The 18,466-nt window shown below is 36.7% G+C and overlaps 2 protein-coding genes across 11 annotated transcripts in view; one reads left to right on the plus strand and one right to left on the minus strand.

The window, feature by feature from the left end:
* INTS13 (integrator complex subunit 13) overlaps positions 1-12,759 on the minus strand; it is a 33,276-nt gene extending 20,517 nt beyond the window's left edge. For 3 of the 7 annotated variants that reach the window (XM_017507039.2, XM_017507037.2, XM_037730901.1), the window contains exons 1-6: positions 12,209-12,405; positions 11,002-11,237; positions 9,034-9,108; positions 3,359-3,561; positions 2,879-2,959; positions 676-778 (exon numbers count right to left, since the gene is read on the minus strand). In XM_017507039.2, coding sequence (XP_017362528.1) covers positions 676-778; positions 2,879-2,959; positions 3,359-3,561; positions 9,034-9,108; positions 11,002-11,226 — 687 coding nt within the window. In that variant the 5' untranslated portion in view covers positions 11,227-11,237; positions 12,209-12,405. Of the gene's footprint in view, positions 1-675; positions 779-2,878; positions 2,960-3,358; positions 3,562-9,033; positions 9,109-11,001; positions 11,238-12,208 lie in introns of all 7 variants that reach the window. The other 4 variants (XM_017507038.2, XM_037730900.1, XM_037730899.1 and 1 more) reach the window with 3 other exon arrangements.
* A 50-nt stretch (positions 12,760-12,809) lies between these two features.
* FGFR1OP2 (FGFR1 oncogene partner 2) overlaps positions 12,810-18,466 on the plus strand; it is a 27,742-nt gene continuing 22,085 nt past the window's right edge. For 2 of the 4 annotated variants that reach the window (XM_017507041.2, XM_017507045.2), the window contains exon 1: positions 12,810-13,143. The gene's annotated coding sequence lies outside the window, so the exon portion shown is untranslated. The remainder of the gene's footprint in view (positions 13,144-18,466) is intronic. The other 2 variants (XM_037730902.1, XM_017507042.2) reach the window with 1 other exon arrangement.

Consider the following 18,466-nt stretch of genomic DNA (forward strand, 5'->3'; position numbering starts at 1 on the left):
TAGAGATGGGGTTTCACCATGTTGACCAGGATGGTCTCGATCTCTTGACCTCGTGATCCACCTGCCTCGGCCTCCCAAAGTGCTGGGATTACAGGCTTGAGCCACCGCGCCCGGCCTGAGGCAAAAAAAGTTAATAAAAAAGAGGCTTACACTGGAACTACTTAAAAACACAATGATAGCAACAATGACTAAAAATACTACTTAACTACAAAAATTTATGAAATAAGGTAATATTCACAATTACCTTATTCAAATTTATTTATAAAGTAAAACCAAGATTGGAAAATAAGATTTTTCCCTCTGAATGTGCAAAATTAATTTTTTATTGGAATATATTTTTGGTAAAGAATGTACTGCTTTTCTAGTAAGGAGAAAAGATTTTTATAGAATAAAAATAATCACTAAAGTAATTAAAATTTTAGGAACAATACAAACTATGCATGGTTTGTAACACATTTTGATAAACATCAAGAAGCAGGCAGAAAAGAAAACACTTTAAAATCTACAATTATATCATAAAGAACCAAACTAGATGGCTTGCCATAGAGATTTACTTTGAAAACTCAAAATATTTTATTGGCAGAAAATATTGCCAATGGATCATTTTAATGATAACCCTTTTCAGTATTTATTATTAACCACAGTGATCTTTTCTTTCATTATTTCAATACTCACCTCCTTTTTAGGACGATCAGATACAAGGCTGTCTTCACCAACCGGGTAAGTATGGATCAAGACCAACTCACATTTTTGAATCTGCATAAGACTTAAAGGGAAACTTTTCACTTAAAATATAAGAATATATAGTATGTAGGGAACTCAGGCAAGTAAACTATTAAAACCTTAACATATTAAAACAGCATATTGCTGTAATCGGATATTACGGTTAACCCAAAAGCTAAATATTAGAAAGGCAGTGTATGTAATTGCTATACCTATATGAATACTTAATGAGTACACAAATTTAATTCAAATGCAAAAATAATGATTTTCTGTGCTTGAAGGATAAAATAAAGAAAAAATTCTTACAATTAAGTATAATTTTCAATAGATAACTGCAACAGTGAAAATGGATATATCTTGTATTAATTTCCCTTATAGTAATTTTTTTTAAGGATAAAATCAGGCAATACTAACCATTAGCTATAATTTGCTATTTCTAAGAATATAAGATGGTAATACTAAAAATTTCCCCCAACGTTTTATTTTGAAATTTCCAGACCTAAAGGAAAGTTGAAAGAAAAGTACTATTTAATGAACACTCATATGTCCTTCACCTAGCGTCACTGTTAGCTATATTTGCTTTCTCTATATACTATACCTAAGTAGATGTACACTTTTTAATTAAACCATTTGAGATAAGTTGCAGAGGGCACGACATGTAGTCCTAAACATTTCGGAATTTCCTGAGTGACAGGAGCATCTCTTCTTCTACTGAGGCAACTTTAGTGGAATCCTAGACAGCTACCCAATGGGGGCTGGTCACCAGAAAGACCAAGCAACGATTAGAAGCTTGTCAGCTTTCAGCCATACTCTCCTATCCTTCAGAGAGGGGAGAGGAGCTAGATACTGAGTTAATCATCAATCATCCTTATATGAAGCCTCCATAAAATTCCCTAAAGTATGGGGCTCAGAGAGTTTCAACACATCCATGTGCTAGGAGGGTGGCACACCCCAAGTCAACAGGGACAGAAGCTGATGCACCTGGATCCTTCCAACCTCACCCTCTTCATGTGGCTGTTCATCTGTATCCTTTAAAATAAATCAGTAAACTGAAGTCTTTCCCTGAATTCTATGAGCCATCAGAAGAAATTATTAAACATAAGGATGAGGTTGTGGAAACACCTAATTTGTAGCCAAGTCAGACAAAAGTGTAGGTAACTTGGGGAACCATTGGTCGAGACTGGTGTCTAAATGAGCTACAGTCTTGTGGAACTGAACCTGCAATAACTAATCTGTGTGGTCTATATTAACTCCAAGGAGTGTCATAACTGAATTGTAGGGCACACAGTTGGTATCCACAGGGTTGGAGAATTCACTGGTGTGGAAGAAAAACTCAAACATTTAATCAAAAGTACTAGTGTCAGTATAAAGGGAAAAAAGTATTTTTCTTTTCAGAAATAGAAAAAGTTTTTAAAAAGTCACACAATGTAACTACTTGTTTAGATGTGGTAAATACTGAATAATGCCACGAACAACTTGCATATTTTACAATTTTTTTTAAAAATTAAAATTAATATTAATTTTTTTTTTTTTTTGAGACACGGTCTTGTTCTGTCGCCTAGGCTGGAGTATAGTGGCAAAATCTCAGTTCACCACAACCTCTGTCTCCCAAGCTCAAGCAATTCTCCTGCCTCAGCTGCCTGAGTAGCTGGGACTACAGGCATTTGCCACCAGGTCCAATTAATTTTTGTTTTTTTTTGTAGAGACAGGGTTTTGCCATGTTGCCCAGGCTGGTCTTGAACTCCTGAGCTCAGGTTATCCGACTGCCTTAGCCCCTCAGAGTGCTGGATAACAGGCATAGACCATTATACACAGCACATTTTATAAATCTGAAACACAACTATAAGAATAAACCATCAAAAAAAAAAAAAAAAGAATAAACCATCAAAACAAATACACATTATAAATCTACGTATTATTTTATCCCTTTGATCACCTTTCTTGTGGGAGAAAAGTAAAATATTAAAGTGAAAGGGAAAATGAAAAAAAAGTTTCTGATCAAACACACATTTTTTCACTAATTTGTTGAGTCAGTTGAGAATTCAGAGAAATGCTACCAATCACTTTTAAGTCACTGGAAATAATTATAATGAAATACATATAACTATCAAAGTGAACATATTGATTTCATTTATGTTATACTCATTATACTCACTGATCTGAATTTGCAGCAAGCTTGTTATGTTCATGAATTGTTTCCTGGACACAGTCTTCAAGCATTCGCACATGGCTATCACTATGGCATGAAAAAGATATAGCAAATTTAAAGGAATAAACAGGAAGAGAAAAAGTTCAAAACACTCTTCAGCTGTATTATCTTGCTATAGACATTTAAAGTTACTTCAATAAGGACTACATTTAGTGTGCTCAGTCATACCAGCAAACAAGTGAAAAGCTAGTCAGAAAAAATATTAACCTACATGATTACCAACTAAACAGTTTTCGATAAGTATTTTTTTTTTAATGAAACACAGCCTCAATATTAAAATGCAAAATAATAAAAAAAAAATCAGCAAGGTCACTTATAATATTCTTAAGTGTAAACATGTAAACATGCGGTCCCTAGTTTTTCGAAAAACTACAACAGGACCTTAAAATTTCCACAGTGAAAGAATTGCTGTAATCAACATCTCACCTTTTTGCATTAGTAATGCAGATTATTCGTCCTCTATTTCCAACACGTTCTGCATTCTCCATGAGTAGAGTACGAGCCTCATGTTGGTATTCGGTAATTTTGCAGAGAGTTTCCACTGCTGCAACAAGACCATGCAGAATACTGCAGCACTCTGGATCTGCCCGAGGATTAGGAGGCCCAACAGCAGCTAATGCTGCCATTAGCTAAGTAAAGGAGAAAACAATTATGTTGACAAGAGTATGTGCAATTCAGATAAGAATATTACAAGAAAGAAAACTGCACACCAATGTATCTTACATACATGGACACGAACATTCTTAAAAAAAAAGTAGCAAACCAAGTCCAGTAACACACAAAGAAGAATTATACACCATGATCAAGTGGGATTTATTCTAGAAATACAAACTTTCTTTAATATATAACTATTAGTTACTATAATACATCATACATCAATAAAATAAAAATCACACAATCATCTCAATAAACACAGAAACAGCACTTGACAAGATCCAAGACCTTTTCATACTTTAAAAAAAAAAACTCAATAAATTAGGAATAGAAGGAAACTTCCTTAAGAAGATAAAGAACACCTATGGAAAAACCCACTGATAACATCATACTTAATGGTGAAAGACTGGATGAATTCTCCCGACACATCAGTAACAAAGATGTTTACTCTCACCACTTCTGAAATTTAACACTGTACTGGTTGTTCTAACCAGGGCCATAGGAAAGAAAAAGAAAGAAAAGAAATCCATGCCAAACTCAGTGGCTCATGCCTGTAATCCCAGTACTTTGGGAAGCCAAGGTAGGACAACTGCTTGAGGCCAAGAGTTCAAGACCAGGCTGGGCAACATAGCAAGACACTGTTTCTTCAAAAAAGGAAAACAAAAACTAAAAAATCAGTTAGGCGTGGTGCTGTTCACTTGTAGTCCTACCTACTCAGAAGGCTGAGGGAGAGGGAATGTTTGAGCCCAGGAGTTAAGCCACTAAACTCTAGCCTGGGTGATGAAGAGAGAGATGAAAGAAAGGAAAGAAAGAAAGAGAAGAGAGAGAGAGACAGAGAAAGAAAGAAAGATAAGAAAGAAGGAAAAAAGAAAGAAGGCTAGAAGGCAGGAAGGGAGGGGAAAGAGGAGGAAAGAAAGAAGAAGGAGAAAAAGAGAGAGAGGGAGGGAAGGAGAGAGAGAGGGAGAGAAATGGAGGAAGAGAGAAAGGATGGAATCCAGATTGGAAAGAAAAAGGTAAAACTATTTCTATGTTGCAGATAACATGATCCTATATTTACGAAATCCCAGGGAATCCACTAAAAAACTATTATAACTCATATACAAGTTCGGCAAACCTGTATTATACAAGATTAATACACAAAACCAACTGTATTTCTATGTACATGTAATGAACAATCTGAAGATGACATTGTTTTTAAAAATCCCACTTTAAACAGGATAAAAATAAAATACTTAGAAATAAATTTAACAAGAAGTACAAAACTTATACTCTGAAAATAACAAAACATTGTTGAAAGAAGTTTAAAGAGCTAAACAAAGGAAAAAAGCATACCATGTTCATGGATTGGAAGAGTTAATATTGTTAAGATGGCCATATTATCCAAACTGACCTACAGTATCAACATAATCCCAAACTTCTTTGTGGAAATTGATATGGTGATTCTAAAATTCATGACATTGCAAGGGACCCAGATTGGTCAAAACAATCTTCAAAAAGAACAAGGTAAGAAGAGTCATACTTCCTATTTTAAAACTTACTACAAAGCAACAGTAATCAAGATGGCATGGTACTGGCATAGGATAGATATAGAGACACGGAAACATCTATAACATGTGGAAAATGTGTTACATGGATAACCAAAGCTAAACATTAAACATAGACAAGATTATACATAATTTATACAAAACGTAAATTCTTTCACATATTCTTGAACACCAGTGATTTGCCACATAGTTACTTTCACAACTGAAGTTTCCCCCTCCATTCACAATTTAAAAGCAATGAATGGGATATCATGTACCTTCACCTTGAGAAAGCAGAAAGAAATAGGAATTCCTTTATGACCAGCACACCTATCCATCAAATGCATGCCTTTACTGCACTGCAGAGGTGCAGTCAGTAGGTAGAAATCTACACAGATTTGTATTTGTTTTTATTCATATACTGCTAGAAAGCCTTCACACTTCTTTCACAGTACCCTTTGAAAAACGTAAATGCTTCTTTCACAGTATTTAAAAAAGACAGTACAGTGGAAATGTATTGGAATTCTTAAAATTGCTTTTTCAAGTAATAGTGTATTAAGAACATTCTGGAATGATATTAGTGCAAAGCCAAGCCAATGAAGCCTGCTTGAGTGAATTACCTCAAAAGAGTGAAAGGCTAGCTATGTTTATATATCTTACAATACTAATCACAAATATTTTAAGACCAAACAGTATGATAAAACACATTTTCCTTAAAAGTGCTCTATTTAAAACTCACCTCAGAGAAAAATAAAATAAATAAAATTTTAAAAAAAGAAAAAGAAAACAAACAAAAAATTAAAAAAATGAAACCTCAGGTGGGCTTGTTACCACTATATAGCACCCATTAACAAAAAAATTTTGACATAAAATAATTCAAGTAATGTGTTCAATTATTTCACTAAAGCCTGTTTCTTGTGTTCATATTCATCAATGAAGAATCTAATAAACTGAAGTCTTCTACCCAATTAAATAATGGCAAAGAACATATGCTACTAATAACTCAGTATTTTTAGACAAATAATGTTAAAACATAAACCTAACTGGTTGAGCATGAGTTGATTTCTGCTTCCTCCACTAAAATAGAAGGGATTTTACTTTTTAAAAAACATAAACCAGGGCTTGGTGCGGTGGCTCATACCTGTAATCCCAGCACTTTGGCAGGCTGAGGTGGGTGAATCACCTAAGGTCAGGAGTTCAAGATCGGCCTGGCCAACATGGTGAAACCTCGACTCTATTAAAACTATAAAAATTAGCGGGATGCCTGTAATTCCAGCTACTTGGGAGGCTGAGGCAGGAAGAACTGCTTGAACTCAGGAGGCGGAGGTTACAGTGAGCCGAGATAACACCATTGCACTCCAGCTTAGGCGGCAAGTGAAACTCCGCCTCAAAAACAAAAAACAACATAAACCAAAAAAGAAAGCATAAACCTACAAGCATGAAGAGAATGGAAGAAGAGACAACAATAAACGAGAGATGTAACAAAGATTTATAAAAATGGATGAAAAAGTGGTGATGAACTTAATAGGACTGAATGCACAGAAATCTAAGTGCCAGTACAAGGCAAAAGGCAAAATAATATACCCTGCAGAATCCAGAAGAAGTTCACAAACTGGAGGCACCAATTACCAAACAAAGCAGGGGTGAGGCAAGATACTAAAAATGTCAATAGCTTGAAGTCAGTTTAAGGAACAACGTTGACTCCCAGATCTTACTTACATCCTACCCATGTAAGTAACTACCTCTCCCCTACCCTAAAAGATACAGAATCACATTCTTCGGAAGAACTGAACCTGAAAGGTATCAAACAGATACAGAATCACATTCTTCGGAAGAACTGAACCTGAAAGGTATCAAACATGGATATATGGGTAAAGCCTATATCAAACAGGATACCAAAAGCACATTAAGAGAGTAAAGATAAAATACTAAATCATTACTGCCCAACAGAACTTACTGTGACAATGAAAATGTTCTCTATCTGTGCTGTCCAATACCGTAGCCACTATCTATGAGAGGCTTATGGTGCATCGGAAATATATGCTAATGCTACAGAGGAAATTTAACTTACCCTCTCCCAGCCCCCAAAGAGCTGACAACCAAGTTTATAGCATGCAGATAATTGAGTAGAAGAGATCTGGAGACCCTGAACAGTCCCAGAGAGACCATCTGTCAACTCCAATATTTGGAGGTCCCCTAGTGCAAACAATCAGCTTAAACTACAATGAAGTATAGTCAGCGATACCTACTCCACAATGTGCAGACATTCTAATCTGCCATTTAGTGCTTTGCTTTTAAATAAGACTGCCTAGCTAAGTGTCAGCAGGCATTTAATAAAAGCCTCACCAAGAAAAGAACTGTGAGAACACAAAAGGGACAAAAGAAAATGTCAAACAAATGTTAATGCCTACAGGTAAAACTATACCCATAAAACAAGAAAAGGATATGATGAAAACAGACATAATTAGAGTATAGGTCAAAGTTCTCGGAAATTAAAAGTACAATCAAGTAAAGAGTTCTACAGAAGGGTTAAAAGCTTCAAAAAAAAAGCAGAGTGACTGACAATGAGATGATCAGTGAGAAAAAGAGTAAGGAATTTAATGCAAGCGGTCTAACATTCCAGGAATGAGTATTCTTGAAAGACACAGAGACAAGAACATTATTAATGAAACAATGCAAGGAAATTTTCCTGTACTAGAAAATATGAAGCGTAGCACAATGGATGAGAATGGATCAACGCCAAGGCACATCACTGAGATTCTAACAGCTTTCAAGGAGAAATTATACTAAAAAAAATGGTGTTAGACTTCTCAACATTGGAGGCTATAAAACTTACAATTTTGTGGAGTATATAATGCCCTCAAAATTTTGAGGAAAATGTTATTTCCAACATGAAATTTCTACACCCAAAGTATCAGCAAAGGGCAAGGTAAACTACAGGAATTCCGGAGGTTATGTTCTACCAAAACAAAAGATTACATAAAGACAGAGGAAAAAAATGGGATCTGAAAAATAGAGAGAGAAGAATGACAGCAGTTCAGTGGGCCTAGAAAGCAGCCAGTTCAAACTGGAGCAGAAGACTGTGCTCCAAGAAGCTCCTGAGGGGACAAAATCAAACTGCTGAACTATCTAACACATCAAAATATTAGGCAGTTTTGTAGAAGTATGAGGAAAAGCAGCAATGGATATTATGAAAACAAAACACACAAAGGGGAAAAAACAGAAATAACAAATAATTCCAGAAATAAACAGCTGTATAAGGAAATAATCATATATATTACTTGGCTTAACAGTGAATAATACTTTATGTATATGTTATTATGCAAACATGTAACTTTGAAATAACCAAAAATTGTGATATATTTCATATTGAGAACACAAGAGAAGGGGGCAAGCATTACACACATGAAGGTCAGGAGTTCGAGACCAGCCTGGTCAACATGGCAAAACCCTGTCTCTACTAAAACATACACAATTAGCCAGGCAAGGTGGCACATGCCTGTAGTCCCAGCTGCAGATCCAGCTTGGAAGGCTTAGGCAAAAGAATCGCTTGAACCTGAGAGACAGAGGTTGCAGTGAGCCGAGATCACGCAATGCACTTCAGCCTGGGTAACAGTGAGACTTCAACTCAAAATAAATAAATAAATAAGTAGATAAATAGATAACTCAATAAACAGGAATAAAAACATGTTACTTAGAAATCTGGAAGTAAATACGACAACCGCTAAAAAATGGAAGTTTGGTTGAGGGTGCTGGGTGTAGGGAAAGACTAGAATGGAGATAGCTGTTTTCTTTTAATATTACTTGGCATTTTAACACTATATGCAAATACTAGAGTGATTTAAAAAATTGGTCATTTTTTAAAAAGCATTACCACATTTAGATAATTTTTACAAATGGCCACAGCTCAAAATCTAATCATACCTCCTGTAAATTTTGGTCTTCTTGAGTCCAAGAATTTAAAACATGTGCTCCAGAGTCACTCACAATAAAATTCACCTAATAAATTCCAAAGAAACAATTAGTGTTCAACTCTAATTTCACTCAATCAGTAATGTATTTTAAAATAACATGTAATTTCTAACACTGTTGCACTGATTCATTCATTCATTCATTTTATAGTTATAAAATGTATAATACATGCCAGGTGCTACTACTGGCACTGGGTATATGGGAATAGAGTGATGAATAAAAAAGTTCTGTCACTCACAATGTGGGGAAAGTCAGGGGAAGGGAGTCTACTGGGACAGAGGGCACTGTGGGAAGAATACAAACAAATAAATGAACAAGATAATTTCAGAGAGTGATACATACTATAAAAAATAACTTAGCTACTTTAGATTGGGTGGTCAGAGAAGGGCTCTCCATAGAAGTGGTGACTGAAGGCAATCCAAAATGAATGAAAGAAACCAGCCACTGTAAAAGTCAGGGATAGGCAATCTGGGTACAGCAAACAACAAATGCAAAGTCCTCTAAGCATATACCCTTGAAAGAGTGAAAGTCAGAGCAGGCAGTTGGGGAGGAGACAAACTCAGAGAAATGGGCAGGAGCTGTATCATATAGGGCACTGAAAGCCAAAATAATGGATATAGACTTTCTGCTAAGTTTTAAAGTAAAAATGCAAATTTGAAAATTTGAAATTATCTGCTATCAGGTAAGATAATGACAAGAACCATTTTTGAAAACTTATCAAATGATGATTCTGACCCATGTTCCTTTTTGGGTAGAAGGTTAGATTTCTTTGTTTACTCTGGAAAATATGATCTAATCTATGATCTTTTTTCCTATACATCCATGAAATACCAGTTTTCCTTCCTTCCCCAAAAGGCTTATCTGACAGGGACATATTTTACAAGCCACTTTACTTAGATTTACCTCTTTTAAAGCTTACAACAAGGAAGCAAATGTTACACTTACATGGGAGGAAACTGAGGCTTGGAGAGATTAAGAAATGATCCAAGTCACACTGCTGGTAGCTGACCATGCCTGTGCTCTAAATCAGTTATATTCCCTCTCATTATATGTTTTTATCCTACATAGAATGCACACAAATTTTAAGAAGGGCTTATATTTTAATTTGGAATATATCTGAATGTATAATATTGGACTATGTTCACCTTTACTGCCCTACCTTCCTCAGTCTAAGAATTGGCTAGGTCCCAGCCTAGGCTGCTGAGACAGAAAACAAGTCTTCCACTTGTGGCTATCCAAATGACTTTCCCAAAATCAGACATTTAAGATACTGAAATCTAAGATAACTTTAATACCTGGAATTTCTATCAATCATCAATTTCTCTTCTTACTGATAAACTATTTCCACTCAGTACTCTTAAAAGTATTTCTTTCTAATATGTCTAAACCGTACAGCAGTTTAGTATATATTCGCTAAAACTACAAGCACCCAGCCAGCTTAGGTTCAAACTCTGGCTCTGCCTCTAAGTAACTATGTGACTTAGGACAGGTTTCTTCTCTTTATCTCAGTTTCTCCATCTACAACAGGAAGCAATAAGACACTCAGCTGATACATGCCAGCACAGTTTGACAACAGCTCTCAATGGTCAGCCTGTGTTCTACACAGGTTGTTATAGATTTTGAATATTGCTTCAATTATTACGGTTCCTACCTAACTGGACTGTTATGAGAATTAAAGAAATGAATAAATACGAAGCATTTTGAAATATGTCTGGCACATGTAAGTGCTCAATAATTATTAGCTGTTATTATTACTGGCCCCAATTAAATATCCATTATATATTCATCCCAAAGGGCAGCATTCTGTACCACATTTTTATGTACTGAAGTCATGATCTATAGCAAATTCATATACAAAAAAATCATTTATGCAATTAAGTACATCCCAAAATCATGATTTTGTTTGTATTTTACACTCACCAGCTTTTTGAAAGGAAATATGTCATACATGATTCTACAATATTCCATGGAAGATTCTACTGAGCAAGTCCACAATGATTTAGATATGGGAGCCAAAGGAATGATTCCTTGGGTTCTGTTCTTCACAAGCATATCAAACTCCACATGCTGCCTGCATGATTCTGCCATGTAAGGGCAGTGATCCACAACAAACACTGTTTTATGAGATTCAGAAAAAATCTTCATTTTGTTTTAACCTGTAAGGGGAAAATATATTAACCAAATATTTATATATAACATTTAATATCTTAAATTTTTTCTAATTTTCTCAAGAAGATTGTCTTTCCCTCAAGAAGACTTGCTGGGGAACACGAATAATATGTTCAAAGAAATCTGTCCACAAAGGACAGTTTAATTAAGTCATAACCAGAAAGCAACTGTATCAACACACCATATTAGGCTGTCACTCTACCAGGCACAGACAAAATTACCAGTGCATACATTTTTGATTTTGCTTTTAAAAGGAACTTAAAACTGTCAGAAGAAAACATTTTGACATTTAATTATATTTGATTCCCTTACATATACCAAACATAATGACAAATACTCTTCAAATACACTTTTATGATCCTTCCTAATTGACATTAGTCACATATAAACCCCAAGAAAGCATTTTTGGGATTCCCTCCACGGAAAATGTTTGAAGATTTCTGAAAAAGGGGGACTGGGGATTAACAGTAAAGAGAAGTGACAGCAAAAGAAAAGGCCAAAACAAAGATAAAACATCTCCTAAGATAACGCATATCAGGTCTTCGCCTTAGGATAAGCACCCCAACTTCACACTCTTCCCTTAGCTTTTGAACATCACAGTAATTTACCAGGCACACCAGAAAAACTTAGTTGCTACCATCACACTGGTGTGGAGGAGGAACTTTTAAAACTTTTTCTTATTAAAACAGAGCATATGGTACTCCCCTGCTTTGCTAACAAAATCTTATACTGAATAGACAATTCACATTCGAAAAGCACATGGCAAGCAAAGCCAAAGTGTTCATCAAAACGAACTGACTTCTTAAGATCCAGCTATTTTCACCTCCTGCTTTCAGACGTATCTCCCCTTCATGCAAAACTCTTTGAGAAGCCTTCTAGACCCACTTTGCTGGAGGGTAGGTGGTGGAAAATACAAGGTGAGCGGATAGGGAAGACCTCAGGTTCGAGGTTCGCTTACTTTTGTGCCTGGTCCTGGAAGTGAAAACGAACAGACGCTATGGACCACAGCCTCTCTGGAAAAGGCTGCTGGCTGGGTGGGGAGAGTCAGCGCACAGTCGGGAGTGGCTGGTGTCACAGACAGGGGACTGTGCTTTCCCCGATCATCTCCTAGAACACCGGTCCTTCCCAGGCTTCCTAAGTGCAGGAGCGCGCGTGCGCGTGCACACTCACACACTCGGGCTCGCGCGTGCGCACAGCGCTCTCCGATAGCCACCCCCACCAAGCCTCCCTTCCCCCTCGGAGGGCCAGGCGCCTCAGTCCCCGAACAGGAAGAGGGCGGGGCCAAGGAAAAAAAAAAGCCTCCACCCCTCGAGATTTTCCACCCGCTAATTTTCCCAGTCACCCATTGGGAAGAAGGATCTGGGCGACCCGAAAGCCTCCCAAAAAGCGAAGTACCAACCACAGCACTGGCTAAACCAGCCACGGCACCTTAAACGTAGGGCCCACCCACTCGGTCTCCCCTTCTCGGTCTCTCCACCCAGGCCGCTTTCCCCTGGAAAAACTCGCGAGACTTTGCGAGAGGCCTAGTGAAAACCTGAGAGGGGAGGACTACTGAGGGACATAAAAGGGCTCCGCCCCGCCTGCTCGCGCAAACCGACGAGGGGTCGGCTCTGCCCCACCGTAACGCGAGGAAGGAAATCTCGCGAGCTTGGAGTCCTCCCGGCGCGACGGTCGGAGGCGGTCGGCGGAGGTGTCTCCCCAGCCGGTGATGGGGCTGAACACCACTTGCATTACGGCCACCCCTCCGCTGACTCTGTCTGGTTCTGCGTCTGCTCGCTAAGGAGGCGGATTAGGGGCGCGCAGTCTCTTCCCTTGGGTGCATAGGTCCGGGTTGGTTGAGTCATTGAGTCCTCGGATCGCCACAGCTGAAGCCTGCGAGGGACTAAGAGGAGAGTAAGTAGACTAAATCCAGGGACAAGAGCGGTGGTGGGCGAGTCGCGGGCGTCCTTCGTTGAGGCCGGTGCCTTGCGCCTCTGGAACCACCGGCGCCGGCTCGGCCACTTCCAGCCGCGGGCTCCGAGCTCCCGGGAGCCGGACTTTTTCTCCGCATCCCCCGGCTCCGAGCTCCTGTTAATGGAGCTGCTGTTCAGAAAGTTTAATGAAAAGCCTTGGCCCTAACCCTGTGGACACATCTTCCGTATCTGCTTTCTTGCTGCCTTACCCACCTGCGAGCTCACCACCGGACGGGGGACCCTTTCAGTCACCTGTTAGCAGCGTTTGATGAAGATAACTTGTTTCTTGAAACTGCTCTCCAAGGGGCATTACTTTTTTCTGGTTCTCTTCCTGTAGTCCTTCTCTGTCCCATCCCTGATAATGGTTCCTTATCTGTCCTGTTATCCGAACTAGAAAACCAGGAATCATTCTTGGTTCTTCATTTCCACTCACTGCACTGTATTATTTTTTCTTTCGCCAGAATTACTGTAGTTGCCCCTTGCCCTACACTGGTTTCCCTACTACAGTCCTTCCAGAGTTATTCTAAAATACATATTTATCTCTGTTCTTTCCTTAAACTTTTTAGTAACCATATTGCTGACAGAATCAAATCGTAATTGTTAAGTACATCATCATTCAGGATCTTTTACAGTCTGTCCCAATCCATTTTACCTTTTAATCTTGCTTTAATATCTGACCATACCAGACTATACTGTCTGTTTCCTCAAACATGCCATGCACTTTGACAACAATGTACTTGTGTAAATGCAGTAGTATCTGTCTAGAATGCCTACTGTTCCTCTGTTTTACCACCTATCAAAACCCAAATCATAAATCTTTGTCTTCTCAGACCCCCGCAGGTGAATTGATACCGCTGTGTTCCCAACGCGTTTGAAACATTTCTTCTGCAGTATTTATTAGGTTGTATTATTTGTTTATGTATCTGTCCCTCCTGCCAATTTGAACCTGGGTCTGGAATCGTGTCTTATTCATCTCTGAAAAAGAATCCAATGCTTGGCACTTAGCAAGCATTATTTATATACATATATATATATATATATGCTTATAGAAATGGAATAGTTCTAAAGAATTCACCGTTAAGAGTTCTTCATCTTTTAAAATCAAAGAATTTTGGAGCCAGAAGGAACTTGTGCATTAGCTTAAAGGCCCCTGACCTGTTTTGAATATGAGAAACCCTACACTTACACAATTGTACTTTTAGTAATTGTTGATTGAAATTATATATGACAGAAAACTACTATGCTTTTAAAAGATTTTGTATTTTATTTTTATAATATCTGTTTATGTTAGAAAAATGGAGCAGAGATGTTTTAGACTACAGACAGTGCTTGGAGTATGTGCATTCAGGCAACTCTTCCACTGACTCCTTAGCCTGTAAGTTAGAAATAACTGGTTTAGATTAGGTTAGTTCCTTCCTGAATTGTCATAATTGTTTGAATATGAAACTTAAATTCAGACACAATTCTAAGGGAACGTGTATTTTTTTTTTAATCCTCCAGCACCATTACTTCCAAAGCCTTTCTTCCAACTTTAAAAATTAATTTTCTTCAGAACGTGTACAGTTCCAAGCATGTATTCATTCCACTATTTTCAAGGACAGTGAAAATTTTCTTTGCTTTCAGATACAATGATATGCCTGTATCAATGCTTATTTTTATATGTAATTTGCATGCATTGTTTCTTTCTTAGGATTATAAGTTTCTATGAAAACCATAATTATACTTTTAATGTTTTTATTTTCATATGGGTCAGTTCATATTATGTACTAATTAATATTAGAAACGAATAACCTGAACATGAAAAAAATTTAAACTAGATTCTTGACATTTAAAGACACATCTAGGGTATATCAATAGTCAGAATATTTCTTTGTATTCCTGTAGTGATGGAAGTAGTTTACTTGCAGTTAAGGGAAACAGAAGAGTTTCCAATCTGTAAACATTCATTGATCTTATAATTAATGTAATGCCTAATTAAAATGATTGCTAGGCTTTTATTATCTGGAAAACATTCGAAATTTTTTTATTCTTTAAAAATTCTCTTATATTTCATACATATTCCCATTTATTTTCTGTGGTTGGCTTAAAAATTTTGACTTGAATTTCCTTAAATTTTTCTTAACCAAAAAACACTTGGCAATTGCTGTCTTGGGTGGGTGGTGGTTTCTCTTTTATCAGCAGCAGAATGTTCTAAACCTTCTGCCAGGAGTCTGACTGCAAAAGTCTTTGGGTGGTAAAGTGGGCGAGAATATGACTAATGCAGAAAAGAAAAAAATTTTTTAAAACTTGGTTAAAAAAAAAATTCACCTGTAATTTGAAACTACCTATAGAAAATAATGTAAGTAAGTGTATTATGACTAGTTAAGATAGGCATTATAAAAATAGGTTGAAAAGTTTAGAACATTCCTTTTTTACTGAAGTCTGTTTTTAAAATTTGAAACTTGTTAGAGAGCTTGGAAAACAGTCTTCCTCCTACTCTACTTCCTGGCCAAAAAAGAGGGGAAGCACAATGGTCTTCAAAAAAGGTGATAAAGTAAATGCATATTATAAAATATTCAAACTTTTTTGTGGTTTCACATACAGGAAATGAACATGCAAGTTCTTAGAAACTGTTGTCACTGTTTTTCTGAAGTGCTAATAAAATTATGCTTTGAGCTATCTGCTGTTTATAATTCTTTTCCCTGAATAGGTAGGTTTTTATAGTTAACAAAATTTTAAATGTAGTTCATTTTGTATTTCATTATGCAGTCTGGAGAAGAGAGAGTGTTTTTCATTAAGTGGATGTTAATTATGATTTTTAAAAGCCCATCTGTAACATTCATTGATCTTATAATTAACTGTGACACCTAATTAAAATGGTTGCTAGGCTTTTATGTCTGGAAAACATTTGAAATTTTTTTATTCTTTAAAATTTCATATAGATTCCCATTTCTTTTCTATGGCTGACTCAAAAAATTTTTCGTAATATCTTTCATGTTCCGTTTGTGGGGTAGGGTGAGGGAATTTGCTTTTTTTCCCCCCCACCTAATGAGATTGAGATGGTTTCTATGTAGGTAAAAAGCAAACAGGACCCTGGGAATTCAACTTGGCTCAAGGGTAGAACACTGGACTGGGGATCGGAAGTTCTATTTTGGGTACTAGTTTGGCTCTTTTCTTGCTTTGTGGTGCTATCATTTGGCGTTTTAGATTTGGAATCCATGTGTCTATTTCCTCATTGATAAAATGGGTATAAAACTTGTCCTCTTGCCTAAATGACAGTGTAAGGTAGTGTTGCACAGATTCAGAAAGCTACCAACAGTTTGAATTCATTGAAATTATTACCTAGCAGTTTGATTTTTCTCTGGGGTATTCTAGAGATCCGTTTGGTTAGAATTAGGTTAGAGAGAAGGCAAAGAATAGGTGAAGCAATTTTGAAGAATAGTGACTTATCCATATTAGATAGTAGATAGTGAGAGTTTATTTTATGGCTATTAAAGTTGAGGCAATGTGGTATTGATACAGAAATAGTCATTTTAATAGTCAGGTTCATCATGGTTTTCATCAGGTTTCATCTATATTTCTCTAATGGCTAATGATGTTGAACATCTTTTCGTGTTTCTTATCTGTATCTTTTTGGTTTACTAGTATTTTGTTCATTTTTATTTGGGTTATGTTCTTACTGTTTTGAGAGGTTTTTATGTATTCTAGATGCAAATCTGCTGGATAAGTGATTTGAAAATATTTTCTCCCAGTTGTATCTTGTCTTTTCAAACTCTCTAAGCAGTGTCTTCCCCAGAGCAAAAGTTTGTGATTTTGATGAAGTCCAGTTTATCAAATTTTTCTTTTATGAATTATGCTTTTAGTATCATGTTTACAAAAACCTTTGCCTAACCCTAGGTCACAAAGATTTTCTCTTTTTTTTTCCTAGAAGTGTTACTGTTTTTAATTTTACACTTAGACTTACGGTCAATTTTGAGTTAATTTTTGCATAAAGTGTAAGAATTATGTTGGGGTTAAACTTTTGGCATATAGATATCCAGTTCTTCCAACAACATTTGTTGAACAAATCTCCTTTGACTTGCCGTTGCACCTTTTCAAAAATCAGTTGGCCATTTTTCTATGGCCCTGCTTCTAAACCTATTCTGTCTCTATCAGCTCTATGCCATCTTGACTGCAGTAGCTTTATAGTAAGTCTTAAACTTTGGTAGTGTGAAAACAAGTAGTTTCTCCAACTTTATTTGTTTTCATAGTTGTTTTGTTGTTATCTAGTTTCTTTGCATTTCCATAGAAATTTCAGAATTAGCTTGGCACTTTCTCTAAAAAGTCCTGATTGGAAATTGCACTGTCTGTAGAACAGTTATAGAAAACGACATTTCAGCCAGGTGTGGTGGCTCATGCCTCTACCCTAATCCTGGCACTTTGGGAGGTTGAAGCAGAAGGATCATTTTAGGTCAGGAGTTCAAGTCCAGTCTGGCCAACATGGCAAAACCCTGTCTCTACTAAAAATACAAAAATTAGCTGGGCATGGTGGCACATGCATGTAATCCCAACTACTCAGGAGGCTGAGGCAAGAGAATCGCTTGAACCTGGGAGCTAGAGGTTGCAGTGAGGCAGGATCGCATCACTGCACTCCAGCAGCCTGGGCAACAGAGTAAGACTGTCTCAAAAAAAAAAAAGAGAAAGAAAACATCTCTACTATGTTGAGTCTTCTAGTCCATGAACACAGTATGTTTAATTTATTTAGATCCTCTTTAGTTTCTTTCATTAGCATTTTGTAGTTATCAGCAAACAGCTTTTGCATATGTTTTAATTTATGTCCAAGAATCTCAGGGTTTTGTTTTTTTTTTTCTTTTCTGGTTTTTTTTCCTATTGTAATATAGAAAAACAGTTGATTCTTGTGCTAGTATCCTGTGACATTGCTAAAATGATTTATTAGTTTTAGGTTTTTGTTTTTTTCTTTAATTCTTTGGGGTTTTCTACACAGACAACAATGTTGGCTGTGAAAAGGGACAGTGTTATTTCCAATCTATGCCTTTTCCCCTCCTTCCTGGCCTTGTTAGTCCTTCCTAGGATTAATATATTGAACAAGACTGGTGATAGAAGACATCCTTCCCTTGTTGCTAATTTTGTTGGGAAAGCAGTCACTCTGATTGTGAAGTGTGATGTTTGCTGTTAAGTTTTCTGAAAATGCCCTTTCTCAGTTTAAAAAAAATAATCTTCTAGTCCTAGCTTGCAAAAAATTTGTATTATGAAAGGATGCTGAATTTTTTTTTTTTTTTTTTTTT

This window comes from Cebus imitator, unplaced genomic scaffold, assembly GCF_001604975.1.
Source record: "Cebus imitator isolate Cc_AM_T3 unplaced genomic scaffold, Cebus_imitator-1.0 Scaffold367, whole genome shotgun sequence".
Classification (NCBI taxonomy): Eukaryota; Metazoa; Chordata; class Mammalia; order Primates; family Cebidae; genus Cebus; species Cebus imitator.